Consider the following 16,361-nt stretch of genomic DNA (forward strand, 5'->3'; position numbering starts at 1 on the left):
GGATTAATTTGGTTATTTTTGTCAGCCTCCCTGTTCTCACAGCCCCATGCAAACTTGTGCAAATGGTGCAGTATTGACTGTAGATGTCACAGGTGCAAGAATAATGAAAACTTTTTTTCTTTTTTTGATTTCTTTAGTATTGTATTCAGTCTGGCAGTAATCTGTCCAGGGGCCAAGATAGATTTCCTCTCTCAAAGATCCTCCTTCTGCTTCTTTCTCAAGCACTTGGGTAAGAGGCTGTGAGAAGAATTCACTCCTGATGTGTCTGTTTCCATGCACACGCCCATACACTGTTTAAGAGGAGGATTATACAACCTTCCAGTTTGGGTGGGAAGGGAATTAAGGAGAACACAGGGTTATTAAACCTCACTGGCTTTAACATATGCCATCCAACGTTGGTTTTAAAAAATTTCAGCAGAGAGCTGTCCTACAACTTCTGCAGGATGAAAAAGTTTCCTTGCCTCTTCTGGAGCATGTGCACTGGTTTGTAGACAGTAAGGTCATTTCCCACCCCCACATTTATTTATTTATTTATTTATTTATTTATTTATTAGTTAAAGAGCAACTTTGCTACCAGAGTCTGTACTAGGAGACCTAGAAATTGGGCAACAATCCAGGTGATTAATTGTCAACTTAATGCCTTTGGCAAGAGTGTTATGTATAATGCTTGTAGAGGAGTGGAGTAGGGCTACTACTGCATATTTTGGGGAATGAAGAGGTGAGGGTGTTGTTTTTTTTTTAATGCAATTTCCTTTTAGTATAGTTAATTTGGTGATTTAAAATATTAGCTCTGGCGGCCCTAAGGTATTAAACACGAGCAAGAGCCTGAAAGTGGTGTGTCCTTAGCCCTTTTGGATATGAGCCTCTGCAAAGGAAGGATGAAGTGAAATGGTATTTCAGGGACCAAGTGTGAGCGAGTGAATTGGGCACATTCGCTTTCCTTTTGAGGATCCGAAAAGGTAGGGAGACCTAAAGTTTGACCTGGTATAATGAAATGCACTGTGGAGGGATAAAAGGGAAAGGAAATGGAGTTTCAGGTCTGAATTTCCAAGGAGTGATGATGAATGAGTTTAGAAGGAGAAAATATCAGGTCTCTTTCAAACTGTATAATCTACTGTCATGATGGAGAGTAGGTTATCCTCGAGTGTATGACTGGTTTGGTTCTGTAAAACTTCAGCAGGATACCCTGAATCTGCTGGTGTAGATGGGTTAGGAAGGTAAGAGTGGGAAGAGAGGAAGCTAAAAAGCCTCTTCCTTCATTCTTGGTAACAAAGTTGTAACTGCAAAGCTGCTCTCAGACCCACTTGCTTCATTGCATAACTCCACCCTTGATGCGACCACAAAACAGCAGCTCTTCATAAATTCTTAAACTTTTTTTTTTTGGATTTTAGCACCTAGGGCTTTGGAGAGACCACTTCATATTCCACAGCAGCTGATATTGTGTTGCACACAACCTTTGTGGGCTTTTCCATCAAACCTGATCTATGGCAGACGTGCCACGCTGCTTTCTAATGAGCTTTGAACTGACAACTGCTGGCTTAGAGAGGACTTGCAGGGCTTTCTCTCTTGCCTCTTTGTTAGGCTGGCATGCTAAAAGCATAAAAATCACTTGGTTTTTAGAGAAGCTGAATAGTATGTCTCTGTTCTCGCTATCCTGGTACTTATAGGGATCCAATCCCTGAAGCATTTGAGTAATTTGGAATTAAGTTGTACGTGTTCATCTTAAAAACCAAAAGCAAATGATGTCTTACTATGTATTATACCCCATTTCTACAAGCCTCAACATGGATTAAGATGGAAAACCAGCTAAACTGTACAGTACCCGCTCGTTCCCGTCTTGCAGTGGTCTCCTCTTAATTTGCATACGATCAGTCCTCCGGTGGAAGAGGCTATTTCTATAATAATGAATTCAGTCTGTCCAAACCCTGCTAACCATATGAGCACACACAGGCTTGAAAACCGAGTGTCTAGCTCCAATATGTTCATTGCAGCTTGTCTAGACCTACCTAAGCCTGCTTTAAACTGGCCAGTTTGGGCATTGCTAGCAGTGCAGCTGTGGTAGCACTTGGGTTGCTGTGGGCTGCAAAACCCACCTGTGAAACTAGGCGCAAGAGGCTGCCTTCATCAAGCTTCCTGCTCCCACTCTGCACTGGTTATGGCAGGACATGAGCTAGCTCATGTATGGCTCCACGAGGGCAATTGCTGCAGTGCTTGATGCACCACAAAGCTTAGAAAGGTTTGAAGGCCTTGGTATGTTTAGAAGGCCCGAGATTTTCCTCTTTAAGTCAATTCAGTGGGAGTTGCTGGGTTTTCATAACCCTTGAAAATTGTCCCTGAACGTCTTGTCGCTAGTTACATCAGAAGCTTGTGGTGGAGCTGGGAATTGTTTCTCACCCCACCTGATTCAGAGCCGTGCACGTCGGGCTCAAATGTTGCTTCTGCTTCCTTTGAGCAGTGTGCGGAAGCGGGTTAGATCCCACGTGTTTCTTTGAGATGCAGGAATTGAACCTGGCCTGATCTGTAGTTCTTATCGTACATGGAAATACAACCTGCTTTGGTGCCAAGAATCACAGAAACCTGCTTGAGCTGGTAGCAGGAGCTGCCGTACAAGCCTCAAACTGCTGGTCCCTGGGCTTGGGGAGCGCTTTGAACTAGGGAAGTGATTTGCATATAGGCTGTTAGGCCGTTGATCATTTGCATCACTTTTTAATGCACTGTTGTGCATTTGCATATATCAGCACCTTGGCTCCTTCAGCATGCTGGGTAGTTAAATATCAACAAAACTACACCTATATCTTGAAACCCTAAAGATATTCTCCACTACAAGTCTCAGTTGAAATAGCTGCAAGAACTGTTGGGTGGGGGTGAGCAAAGTATTGACAACAGAGTTAATTTAATACAGACTTGGACAGGTTATAAAGTCCTTTTTGAGTAGGAAGGGCTAAAATGAGATCAGGCGAGGGACTGGGGCTGCTTTGGAGCTATCATTTTGGGGGTGTGGATTTGGTACCTTTTTAGCCAGGTGCCCAGAGCTTGGAATAGAGCTGCTTTTGGAAACTGAAAACTATTGCCTACTCATTTTTTACAAACCCTCTCCTAGTTACCTTGCCTTAGTCCCAGCTGACCCTCTTTGCATCGTAATCATAGACCATAAGCGCTGTAGAGAGGCCACCAGTCGGTTGTACCGGCTTGCCTGGTGGAGCTGTGGTAAAGATCTTAAGCAGGGCCTTCAGTATCCTTGAGGGTGAGATGACAGGAGTGACTGCCTGGGCCAATGCAGAATTGTTATTACAAAGGTATTGCCTTAAATGGGATATGTGGCCTCCAGGAGAGGAAGGATAACCCATTCTGTGACATCTGAACCTCTATGCTACACAAATGAGTGCGAATGTTAGATCAGAGCAACCTGTGCTTCAATCAGTAACAAATACTTGTTCTATATAAGTATTAATATTGGGGTTCTGCTCTGTCCCGTGCTTCCCCCCACAGCTCTGGTCTGCCCAGTGCTTTGGCAAGGAGGCCAGAAGATGGTACCATTGAGATGGCAAAGTTCCCATGCTGTCTGCCATGAGAAGCCAGTATTGCAGAACTGTTGTGCGTATAGCCCTCCCCGTTCCTGGCACTTCTCCATGAGATGCTGTGCGTAAAGACAGTATGCGAGGCTCAGTGCACGATGGTCGCAGCTGGGGACCGTCAGACAGAGCAGAGCACGGGGCAGACGTGCAGAGAACGGCTCTTGGTGTGGGCTTGGGTACAAAAGCTGGCTGTTGAGAAGTGCCACATGTCGACAGCGTGCTCTTGAATTTGCCGGGTGCTTAAAATATTTTATACGCATAGTTGTTTAGAAATGGGGGGAGGGGTCATAAGAAACCCTGGGAAACCAAGGCACAGAGTTGAACTCACTAGCTGTATAAACACAGCAAGATGTGAGATCAGATGCATAGGTGCTTTATTTGTATACGAGACCTCAAAATAGAGGCTGAACGCCCTCAGTCTCCTGGGATGTGCTGACTTCCTATATGCCCTTGCTTCCTGAGCTGCGGTATTGTTGGAATGAAGCACGGCCCAGGTCCTGTCTGGATTGTGGCTACCTGCTATGGGACTGATTCATTAGCTGCTCACGGGACTCCCTGACTTTTTTAAATCCACCTAGTAGGATTGGAAATGTCTCCAGTGAGAATCCCACAAGACTAACGTATATAACTAACACGTCCAAATAACTCAGGCTTTGAGGGCCGTATTGAGTCTCCATAATGAGCTATCCCAAATCTTCCCCCCCCAAACACCACTGAGCAGGGGTGGTTTGGCATGCTGCCCCCAGTGTTGTCTGTCCTTCCCTGCACGCTTGATCTGTGTATGTGCCGTTTTGTTCCTTCCCCTCCTTTCACGCAGGTGCTGCTTTTACGGGCCTATTCTCAAGCCTTTAGGGGCCATGCTAATGTGGAAACGGTTAGAAGTTCAAACTAGTGTGCCAGTGTCTGCCTCGCATACCACTAGTCATCTGCCGGAGCCCTAAAGGAATACAAAGACGCAAGCCTCAAGGAAAGAGTTAATTGCTTTGTTGAACGGGAGTGCTCTGGGATGGAAAACGGGCTCAACTTTGTATGAAATCCTTCAACTCCATAGCATTTCTTCAAAGCCCTTCACAAATTAATCCTTTTGACTTCACTGCAAGAAATGATAGTTTCCTCCTGCTTATTTTGCGAGGATGTGGTTTTTTCCCCAATACGGGAAAAAAATGACCTCTTTTCTTTTCAGTTGCACAATGGGGGTTTTTTCTTTATTTTCTTCCCATGCTTAAATGTTCTTGTTTTTTCTCTCTGCTTTCCTAGGAACTGGCAAACTCTGTCTATTTGGTTATGGAGGTGAGTCACTGTAGTAAAGCAGATGAACTCTTTACTGAGGGGGGCCTTTCTGCTTTTGTGGAGACTGTAAAGGTGGGGGTGAAGACAGCTCAAAGAAGCTCACATGTTCAACTTTCTTCCATATCTCTATCTACTGTGAGCGGGTCTCTTTTTAGCTCTCAGGGTTGACTGGGAAGCTTGAAGGGCAGCGTATGATACCAGCTACCGTTCAGTTATAAAGTGTCATGTGGAAAGAACAACTTTTGCACACATCATAGTTGTGTGGCTGCCAAACCTTGTATATATTCTGCACTCCCTTCAAACTGAGATCACATTTGCCTCTTCCCTAGCAATAGGAAACATTATACAGGGAGCTTTAAATATTTATCCATAGTCACTCCCAGCTGCTTTTCCTGGTTCCATACAATGCTGTTATTTCAAGCTCTGAATTTTTTTTTTCCCCCCAGAAACCTATAATTTTTGTTCCATTTTATTCGTGTGTCTAGAATGGCAAAGGTGCATATTAAACTGTAAGCCTCCCTATGGGGTTCCATCTTATTTACTTGTGCCTGCTCAGTTTAATAACACTTTGCTTAGTCCACTATTCACTGTGTTTTCTTCTGTTGACAGTACTGCAATGGTGGGGACCTGGCTGACTACCTGCACAGTAAGTAGACCAGTGGCAAGGGCATCATGTGAACCCAGAGAGAAACACAATACATTTTTACCCAGTAGGGTTGGTAGTGGAAGATCTAAGGCAGTAGATCTATGCCTCGCCCCTCAACCAAAAAACCCAGCAGCGTTGCTCCTCTTGACACTTAGTCAGCGGTTTCTCCATTGATAACTCTTTGCAAATACTTAAGAGAACCTGCAGCTGTAAAAGCTAACCTTGTCCTTGGAGTTTAGGCTAATAATGGCAGAGGGGATTGGCCTGCTGTCAGCAGTTGATATCTGCTTTAATTACCCTGATCGTGCAGATTTAGGCTGAATTTATCTGAATGTGGGTTTATCCATATTGATGTCTTGTGTTTTATGTGAAAGGATGTTTGGCCCTTCTTTCCCCCGCCCCCTAAAACAAGATTAGGTAAAACACAGTTGCTTCTTAAGTGCAGTACTGAACCACTTCCTCTTCTCTAGCACTGGGTGGGAAGTTAAGAGCATTGTATGAAAGAGTCTTCATTGCTGAGGGATGGCAATAGCTGCAGCAGTTCAAAAACTGCTGTAAAATGCAATTTGACAGTCAGATGTTTGTGGCCGTTTTGTTAATTAGCTGTTGGAGAAGAGGCTTGTGAGTGTCCTCTTCTTTCATGGGGTGACTTTGACAGGCAAATGGCTGATCGGGCATCTCGGCATAACTTGGGATGCTGGGGCAAAGGAACTAGTCCTGCCTGCTGCCCTGTTGATCCAAAGCCCACAGACTGCAGCATCCAGGCCTGGATGAACTTGAGCCTCCTTTGGAGGCAGACACGTGATTCCTTAGAATGGCGAGAGCAGAGGAGGCAGACGTGTGACTGCTTAGGGTGAGGAGGAGAGAAAGCATCATCCGGACTCTGGGCTGGCAGCTCTGCTGGACTCCTCCAGAACCCCTCTAAGATTTAAAACTTAGTTCCCGTTGGTTGGTAGCTTCCCCCGTGGTAAAGGAGCTAGTTTTTCTTTCTCATGCTAAGTAAAAGAGTACAAGTTGTCTCTTCTTATTTATTCATCTCCATTTCCTGTGTGGCTTGTGGACCATGATTTAATAAACTCAGCTAATCCAGGGAGTCTTTTGCATTTGTTGTTAGTATTGTGAGAGAAGATTTAAAAATATTCCAGCGGTTGGGTCTTACTTAAGTGAGATGGTGACTGGAAATTGCACGATTTAAAGCAAAATTCACATTTGCCCTGGAGCTAATGTTACTACCCCAGGAATAATCAGTTCAGGATTGAGGCTAATACACTCCCCTCCATTCATGTGAGATAAGAAATGGTATTTCACTGCACATCTTAGACTGTGGGAAGGGTTTGGGTAGCTGGAGAAATTGGAAAGATCACTTTGCTTTTTCTGCATGCTTTGTAGAGATGTGTGAGTCAGAGCTGACCTAGATTTGCATCTTAACTTTTCTGCAGGCTTTATACTAGTTCTTTGATGGCACTTCTGCATCCATTAGGTAATGTTGGGCTCTTAATGGAACATGAATTTCTAATTAATGTTTTGTGCTCAAAGTTTTTTTGTGTAATGACCACAAATTGAAGTTTTAGTAATGGAGCACTATAAAAATAGCCATCATTAAGTTTCACTGAGGGCATTACAACAGTTTAACAAGACAGACCATGGGTAACTATTTGAATGTGGGTAGTGGGAGGGCAGTTGAGAAAAGGCAGTATAAATTTTCTTTTTTCTTTTTTTTTCCCAAAAAGGGACTCCAAATCCATGAAAATGTCTGTCAAGGTGCAGTGGCAAGATTTGCTTGCCTGCAGAGCTGGAAGATGTTTTGCACACAGTTGCAACCTTCTCCCCATTTTGTTGGCCCCATCAAAGAGGCACGGTGGAAACCTTGGCGGTGGGTAGGGATTTTTACAAGTGCTTAAGTATGCTAAGGCCAGCATTTCCCAAGCACCTTGGCTTAATTGGATGTGTGACCTTCAACAGCCTTGCAAATTGACTTAGCCAGCGCGGAAAGGAGATGTAGAAGGGTCATCTCTGGCTCAGTGATGCTGTGAATACTTCTTACGTGGATCCTAGCTGGACCTTCCTGCCGGGTTGTTGTTTTTGGTCAGCCAGGTGTCCCAGTCTTGCCTGGAAGCAGCCACCTTTCCTTGTGTGCAGGCTTTTTAGTGTCCTTTTGATGACAATTTGTCTTTAAAAGCTCATTTTATTAAGTCTCTCTTCCTTCCAGTGCAAGATTCAAAGCCAGCCTCTGATCTGTAGCTTGAATTCCCTTGGACAGCAAGGTGATACTTGGCTGTTTCACTTATTCTGATGGCTGCATTGCAGTCTTTGAGTGTAGCATTGACTCTCTCATCAATTCATGGGCACTTCAGGCAATTTCTGCTTCATGCCAGTATGAGTTAGACATGCAAATCTCATGCTTATCAAAGGCAGAATACTTTTAAGCCTCCTGATCCCATCTGCCTTGTAATTACAAGCGTCAGATGATCTTCTAATTCTACATTTGAATCAAAAGAAATTCTTTGTGTCCATCCCATCGTGAAGTGGGAGACCCATGTGTTTCATTATAACTTGTTCTTTTTTTTCTGTACATATTCAGCATATCTCTTGCATGTGGCTCCCCTTGGTGGCTATGGTTCCATGTAATAGATATGATTTGCTGAACTGGTCTTTCCTTTTGTTAATTCTGCATTCTTCATTTGCAGTTCATCTCGTGCCACACATTTGAACTGAGAGTAGGGCAGACCTTTGCCTTGTCTGGTGGGTTCATGGAGCGATGGGAAAGTGTCACAAGTTATTGGCCTACTCTAAACAGGAATAACAAGATGAAGTCTCGTGTCCTTTGTTCAGGGAGCCAGAGTAGCTACTCAAAAATGGTCCAGTTTTAAGTACTGCCATAGGCCTTTGGGCGCAGTTTTTAAACTGCATTGTTTGGCTTTAAAATGTTGCTTCTCAGAGTGGCTGCCATTGTGAAAAGAGTTTCTCATTGGATAACATGTTTTTGGATTGATTGACCGTGGCATTTCTAGCCCTGTGGGTAAAATGAAATTGTAATAACTCCCAGCAGCCAAGTGAATTCTCAGAAGTCAGAAAAGCAAGGAAGTGTTTTCTGTGCTCTTGGGCACCCCTTTGCAAATGGACGTGAGCTGTTTGTGCACTTTTTTTCCCCCCTCCCTTGTGCCCTCTATCCAAAAATGCCCTTAACAGGATTCATTGCATCTGCAGTACAAGTTTGGGGTGTACACAGCGTATGTGTATAAAAAGATTTTTATACTGACTTTGAAGGGATTCTCAGCTGGAATTTAATGATGTTGTGGGGTCTGATCTGCAGTCCACTGAGTCTAACGTATGTTAGTGGGATTTGGGTCAGGTGTCTATGGAGGGTAGACTCAGTTGACACTCATGGGTAAGATGAGATGTTGTTTTTTTTTTCTTCTATCCTAGTTGTCCTTTCCAAAATATTGCCAAGTCACAGATCAGTTGGTCTGTACTCAAATATACTGGCCCTCAGATCAGATCAGCTGATCCCAGCGCTATATGTGCAGCCTCTTGACAATAAAACATTCATCCTATGTCCCCATAATGCTGATCGGGCTGCTTTTTCTCCCCTTTTCCCCCTGGCCTTGAAGACCTCAAACTGTCCTGTCGTAAATATTTGCCCTGGTGTGCCGGCCTGTCTGGCAGGCCCTGAGGCTGTAAGCAGAGTGCCTTGTCATTGAAGTAGAACCCAGGAAAATAAACACAAGGATATAATTACTTCTTAGTAATGATGGAGTAAGGCTTGTGAAATCATGTTCTCTGCAAGCATGTGTCACTGGCTCCAGATGCTTAGGTGACAGGATGACCCAGAGCCACTGTAAGTTGTGGTTTTTTTTCTTTTTTTTTTCCCCCCTCATCTTTCTGGGTCTGCCGTGGTGAAGATGAGCTACCTCCCTTTTTTATTTTATAAGGATGCTGGCATGAAGCTCATGCATCAGATAAGGCTAGAACAGCATAGAAGTGGTACATTGGCTTATTCTATGCTCTATGCCTGAGCAGCACATGAACTGAATGGTTCTGCTCTGCTGTATCCTATCCCTCCAGCCCTTTATAGTCTGTTCGCCCATATACCTTTCACTGGCCAGCCTCAGGATATTGCTGTCTTTACAAACTCTTCTGAGATACCAACAGTCCTGCTTTTCCTGACTTAGTAGGCCAAGGCAAGAAAAACTTGTTCAACTACTGCTGACATATGGACTACACCTAGGAGCTTGATGTGCAGTCTGGGACTTGGACTGGCTGTTGTCACTACATGTGGTTTAATAGGGGTTTGGACCATCTTTCTAGAAGGGGACACGTGAGGGACGGATGGAAAAAGGACAAGAGGGATCTCTATGCCTCTACTCATCTTTCGGAGACCCCTGGCTTTGAGAGCCTGCTTTTTCAAGCTGCTATTAGTACAATGGGGTTGAGTGAGGAGACAAAGTGGAGCTTCTCCTGTGTTGGGTATCTGTCTGTGGAGTGAGTAGAGGAACATAACTCCTCTTCTTGCTACTCCTAGCTTTCCCAAGTAACATCAACTGTAGCATGAACCTCGCTTGATTCTTGAGTTTTATAAGGGCTGCAAGAATAGCAGCATCTGTCCAGCATATCTCCATCTTGTATTCATTCTACCCTGCTGTGGCTTCATATCTTTGCTAAGCTACAGCAGACTTTGCATTTGATTTGCGTTCTGTTCACGTTTGGAAGATGTTATCTTCTCAAGCATAAGGACTTGGCGCAGATAGGAAACCACAAATTCCCCTGAAATTGCTGTCTTATGGCTACGGTTCCTCAGTCCCTGCACCCATCTCTCCTGAGCATAAAGGAATAGAAGAGCAGCTCCAGGTTACAAATCCTTAATTTGTTAGGGAAAATAGTGGTGAATGTGTTTGACACTTAATTGTATGGAAGTAGTGGAGAGAGGGTGATGCCTTGAAGACATTATGTATGGCAGGACAGAGCAAGACTTGAATGAAATGGTTTAACTGCTAGAGGCAATGCGTATTTAGCCAAAGGAATATCTGCTGTTGCCAGCTAGCTAGGCAGCGTAAGTACTGTCACGCTTGGAGCCCTGCTTTTCTTTTCATTTTGTTTGGGACATAATGAGATGGTGGACTCTACACTGAAAATAAATAAATAACTAAATAAATATGTCACTGGCTCATATATATGAGAGAGAGAGAGATTTTGGAGTGCCTGCTCTGTGTTCAGTGGGGCTAATCCTCTTTTAAAAAGTGAGAAAATCTGCTTTGGAACTTTTTTGTAATACAACTGGGACCAATGTTGCATGTTCAGATGATGTGATGCCCTGGCCGGAGATGTGTTATCCAGGTATTCCAGTTCCACAAAGTGTATGGAAGAAAGAGTCCTGTTCCACCATGAACATGGTCTGTGACCATGGCCGCATCATGTAGTCTTGGTGGGCCTCTTCCTTTGTAAAATGAGGATAATTGCACTTCCTACTCTTTGTTGCAAGGATGAATACAGTAGTTTCAGAGGTACTCAAATACTATGGGGATGGGAGTCCTAAAAACCCCTGATATCGCCTTCAGGAGGAATGAGTTAAGAGGAGCGCTTGACCAAGCTTTGACCCTTAGCTGATTATAGGAGAATGTTGCTGCACTGAAGTGGAGAATCCTTACCCTGATGCATCCTAGCAGCCCTTTAATAGGTCTGAGAGGCCCTGCTGGAGATGAGACTGTGCTCTTTATGGAAGACGCTTCCAGGGGGGTGCCTGAATTGAATGCCTTTTTTTAAAATGAGTCTATTGAGTACTGGTGAAGGTCTCCTTCAAAAGCAAGAGACTTGTGGTAGAGTTCCAGCTTGGCAGAAAAAGGCCCAGTGTGGGAAGCACAGAGGAAAAGGACTGTACAGGCACATGCACTTGTCATGTGTAGATGTGGACAAAGGATCTGCTGGTGTTTGACTGACCTCCTACCTCTGCTAGTCCTGGGTGCCCCTTCTAAAAGGGTGGGATTTGGCAGTGATTGGAGCTTGTTTTCTGTACTCGGCACTGTCTAATCAACGTGCATCTCTTACTATTTCCCATACGCATATTTTTTAAATTAAATCTTTAATTTCCTGTGTTATGCTAAAGCTGCCCATGACCTCGTCTGTGTTTTCATAAGGATTCCTCCCCTCTGGCTGACAAGGTAGAACAGTATTTTGATACTCCTGCCAGCATAGTTCAAGGCCTTTTTGTAGAGAACAGCTGGAACAACAAAGGCTATAGTAATTACAGGGTCATGGAAGAGGGATATGGTTTTATTCAAGTGAAATGGATTTCTTTGAACCTTACTTGTCTGTGAACATCAGTGTCCGGCCAAGCCAGAAACATTATTGATACTGGGGCTTGTTCTGAACTTGGCAATTTATGCCTTACAGATGTGCTTCTGGGTGGGGGGAGGAGGGAGAGATGCATGCCGAATGATTCTCAAAATAGACGGGGTGAATTTGTACCAAGCTTGTTGCAGGTGGGGGGGCTGTCAAACGTATTCAAGCTGTACTTTTTTTGTTTTAACCTCAGAAGTTCTCAGAAAGCCAAGGCTGACTCCCCAGAGGATCCAGTTGGCATTGTACCTGTCTACTGAGTTTTATTTATTTTCCAGTTTTTAATTTTTGTTGACAAGGTCTATTTATTCCCTCTTGTCCTCGTTACTGTCAAGGAGCCAGATCCTTTTGTGGTGTAAATTGGCATTTTACCACCTAAGCCCTTTGCATTGCTTTGGAAGTCAATGATCCTATGTTGGTTTCTCATCTGAGAACTGGGCCTGCAGCATTTTGCAGCATCTTTGCTGTGGAGGAGCACACACCCTAGCTAAGGTGGTAGTTCAAGAGATGCTCATCAAGTAGGTGAAGAAAAGCCACATCTGCTGGTGGAAGTGCAAGACCATGTGTTACTATTGTTAGGCTTTGTAGAGAAGCTGCCTTCTGGCTTCCTTAGTGACAGCTGGCATTACAGTTGTGCTTGTTTTATGCCTTCTAGCTATGCGGACGCTGAGCGAAGACACCATCAGACTTTTTCTCCAGCAGATAGCAGGTGCCATGAAAATGCTACACAGCAAAGGTATCATCCACCGGGACCTGAAGCCGCAGAATATTCTCCTTTCTTACGCTGGAGGCAGGAAGTCAAATCCAAACAACATTCGCATAAAGATTGGTAAGAGCTTTTCCTTGAGTCTCGCTTTAAGGAATGATGTTTGCTGGGGGATGATTGAGATCAGCTGTTTGCCATCCCAAGCTGTATTGCTGAAACTGGATAAGCAGCAACAAAAGGAGCAGGGAGCTTTGCTCCGTTTGCTATCGAGAGAGATGTCAGAAATAACATGGTTGTAATTGGTATTTAATTTTAGCCCTTGCCAGGCTGACAGTGATGTGAGTTTGTCCTGCCTTCTAAAACTGAGCTGACTCACACTGGTGGGTAAGCTGGGGCAAGTAGAGCATTTTGGTGTCCTATGACTTGTCTCCAGCGTGTTTCCCAAGGTCCCTCTTGAAGTAAGAACTGTATAATCACTTCCTTTATTCGTGGATATCTATCTCATTGGAGTACAGTTCACAAGTTGGCTCTGACACCAGTTAAACAATGCAGTTCTCTGCTTCATCTGTCTTATGGGGAACGTGTTCGTGGCTTTTGGCTGAGAAACAAGGTTCAGGAGGAAAGCCTGTTTGATATTTTCCTGCTGTTCAGCTGTAGTCGAAGAACTCGGTGGTATTTGGTGGTGGACGGAAAGTGGAAGTGTCTAGTGCTCACCAGGGACAAAAGAAAGGGAGGGCTGTCTAAAGAGGAGCTCTAGCTACACCCTACATACTTAACATGCTGTCTGACCACCCCTCTGCCTTCCCTAAGGATGGTGGATGGTCCAGGAGGAGGAACGGCTAACCATAATAATCTAATAATGACAGATGATGGCATAAACAGCAGTGTCAAGTAACTGTCTTGCTTGAAATATCTGGTAACCTTGAGAGAACCTCTAAGTGTCATATGATCAGACACTGAGTAACCTGCAGATGTAATCCTTTCGGCATTCGTAGCCCCTGGCTTTTCTAGCAACCAGGTGAAGTTATGGCTCGGCTTTCTTTTTGGCATCAGAGATGATACTGTTGCAGCTGTTCTAACGAAACAGTTTGGAACAAGCATATTCCAGAAATGAGGATATGATGGGTGGAAGGTGTCTTTTGACATTTGTAACACCGTGTTGCGAGTGTAACTCTGGAGTCAATCGTAGCTACGAGTTTGCCAAATTAGAAGATGAGGAGGCAGCAGAAAACAAAAGAAAAGCTTTTGATCTCTGCTGAACCTTCCTGGGATTGGCAGCTCCAATGTTATTCACAGCTAGCGTAGATTGGGTAATGTCCTTGAAGTCGGTAGAGCTTCACTAATTCCACTGGCTGCGGATCTAGACCCTACCATCCTATTTTTCACTTGATAAAGGACTGAGGGTTGAATAATGGACATGAGACAAATAGAGACGGACGGTATCTCTGGATGAACTGGGATTGATTTTTCTTTTAATACAGATTTTTTTTATTTTTTTTTTTAGCTTTGTTTTCTTGACTTTATTTCTGACCTATGGCACATGGAATCAAAGAAAGATGGGGCTAGACCAGGACCCAAAGAGGCTATCAAGTCCTACCCCTTAGTTCAGGCAGGGTCATCTCAGTCTAAATTTTACCGGACCACTGTTTGGTCTGACTTTGTACTTAGGATCTCTCAGTGGAAGTTTTTACAGCAAGTATTTAGGTAGCTGGGAGGTAGAGTTAAAGTTGTTTTTGTTCTCAAGATGAAGATGGGTTAAAACTTAATACTTGGGACAACAGACATCACTTTTGCTATAGGAAACGTTATGGGTTCTCAGGGGCTGCTGTCTAAACCTGAGCCACCTCTTTTTGTTTGTTACATGCAGCTGATTTTGGATTTGCCCGATACCTGCAGAATAACATGATGGCAGCAACTTTATGTGGCTCACCTATGTACATGGTAAGTGTGTGTGGGTAGGGAACTGCTTTGTCACAAACTGGCAAAAAGTAAGCTTTTTTTTCCCTCCGATGTGTGGGACTTGTGATTACTTGCTTAGATGTTTACAACCTGCTGTTTTACACTGAAGCTTGCATGTTCAAAGTTTTGCACAAACACACAGCCTGCTTCTTTTCCCTATGAAATACCTACTTTTCTTCCAGACATCCCTCTGGGATCTAGATTCTAGTTCATAATTCTCAAAAAGCTGCCATTGTACATAAAACCGTGGAGGGGGAGAGATGGCTCGGTAATGATCCTTTGAGCAACCAGATGGCAGATATGTAAGACGCTCTGCTCGAATCTGCCTTTCCGACAAGTTGTTGGTACGTTGTAGGAAACAAAAGAGAATATTGCTTTCTACCCACTGGCAGAAGCTTTCCTCTTCCAGTGAAGGACGTGGATCCTTCAGCTGAAGGCTGACTTGTAATAGTGCAAGACTAAGCACAGGAGTGATGATGGTACATCCCTCAAGACTTTGCCTTTTATAAAGTGCTCATGGCAGGGAACTGTCGCTGAGATGAGGCATTGTGGCACTGCAGGTCCACTCTCCTCAGTTCCCTCTTGAGCCTAATTTTAGACAGGCCTCCTCGCCCTTTTTTTCCCAGCTATCTCCATTTTTATTCGCTTCCATTCTCCTCCTGCTAGCATCACCTCTGCGACCGTGGAGGAGGAGGAGTATGTTGCCATTCTTCCCGGACCTCCTGCTGTATTTGGGAGAGATGGGTTCTGCCTTGTCTGCTTACACAAAAAGGTTCCTGGTGCTAGTCCTTGAGGCAAAAAGTAGTGCAAGGTTTTCCACAAGTGTTAACTAATCTTCCGACGCCACTTGCCGTCTGGGAGCTCTCGTACCCTGGTTTCCTGGTACCTTTTAAAGGGCCCATGACATGGAGGAAGGGTTATCTAGTACTGGTATTCGCACTGCCTTTAAAAGACAAACCTCCCCTGTTATCGGGCCTCTTAGACAAAGCGTTTTCTATACTGTTTCCAGTTGTATTGCTTTTTTAATGTAGCCATGGCATGGCACACGTGCCCTATAGCTAGATCAGGACTGGCTGTGTGTGATGTTCCTCTCTGCCTGTAAGAATAGTGTCTTCTTCGTGGGAGATAAAGCGAGGCTAATCAACCAGTTGCCCATACGTCTTGGGCAGAAATCTCTACTGCGTTCTGATGTACTTCAGTAGTTAAAGTAGAAACCAGCACCTGCTCACGAGCTAGTGTGTGCTTGGGGCATGCTGTTGAGGAAGGTGTGGATTAACAACAAGAGTCATGGCTGGTCGGGAATGAGAAGTGTTACATGAGACGCTAGCACAATGCTAGCAACTCTCGGCTTTCTGTATCGTTCCCTTGTTGTCAGGTACCCTGAAAATGGGAGAGACTCAATGTTAAGAACATCTGGATATCTTCCCTCGTGATCCTTCTTGTGGAGGGAGAAAGGAGTTCCCAGCTTTGGGCTGGGAGTGACTCTTAGGAGCAAGTTCAAATGCTGCAAAGTGCATTTTGCCACAGCACTGAATCCTAAAACAGCGGCTTTTCAACCGTTCACACTGTTCCTTCTGCTGTTCACTTCTACCCTTTCCCTTGGTTGCGATCAGAGCCAGCTGTCTGAAAGGTATTTGCTTAAATGGCAAAACAGAAAGACTTTAGAAATGAAATAAGGAAGCAAACCAAACTAACCCTCCAGCAGGCTGAAATGTGAGGTAGAAATCCCTTTCCCGTGTGTCTGTGTGCAATCACCTGATGCATCTTCCCCCACCCCCCCCGCCCCCCCAAAAAAGTCAATGGCCACCCCCGGGTGGGGCGAGGGCCGGCCAAGGGGAGCGGAAGAGGTGCA

General features: G+C 44.5%; 1 protein-coding gene across 1 annotated transcript in view; it reads left to right on the forward strand.

Annotated features, from left to right (window-relative positions):
* ULK1 (unc-51 like autophagy activating kinase 1) overlaps nt 1–16,361 on the forward strand; it is an 85,528-nt gene that overhangs the window by 13,658 nt on the left and 55,509 nt on the right. Inside the window, exons 4-7 of the mRNA XM_019539392.1 lie at nt 4,833–4,865; nt 5,475–5,511; nt 12,500–12,673; nt 14,418–14,491. Of these exons, the coding sequence (XP_019394937.1) occupies nt 4,833–4,865; nt 5,475–5,511; nt 12,500–12,673; nt 14,418–14,491 (318 nt within the window). The remainder of the gene's footprint in view (nt 1–4,832; nt 4,866–5,474; nt 5,512–12,499; nt 12,674–14,417; nt 14,492–16,361) is intronic.

This window comes from Crocodylus porosus, unplaced genomic scaffold (genome assembly GCF_001723895.1).
Source record: "Crocodylus porosus isolate Cpor-Errol unplaced genomic scaffold, CroPor_comp1, whole genome shotgun sequence".
NCBI lineage: Eukaryota > Metazoa > Chordata > Crocodylia > Crocodylidae > Crocodylus > Crocodylus porosus.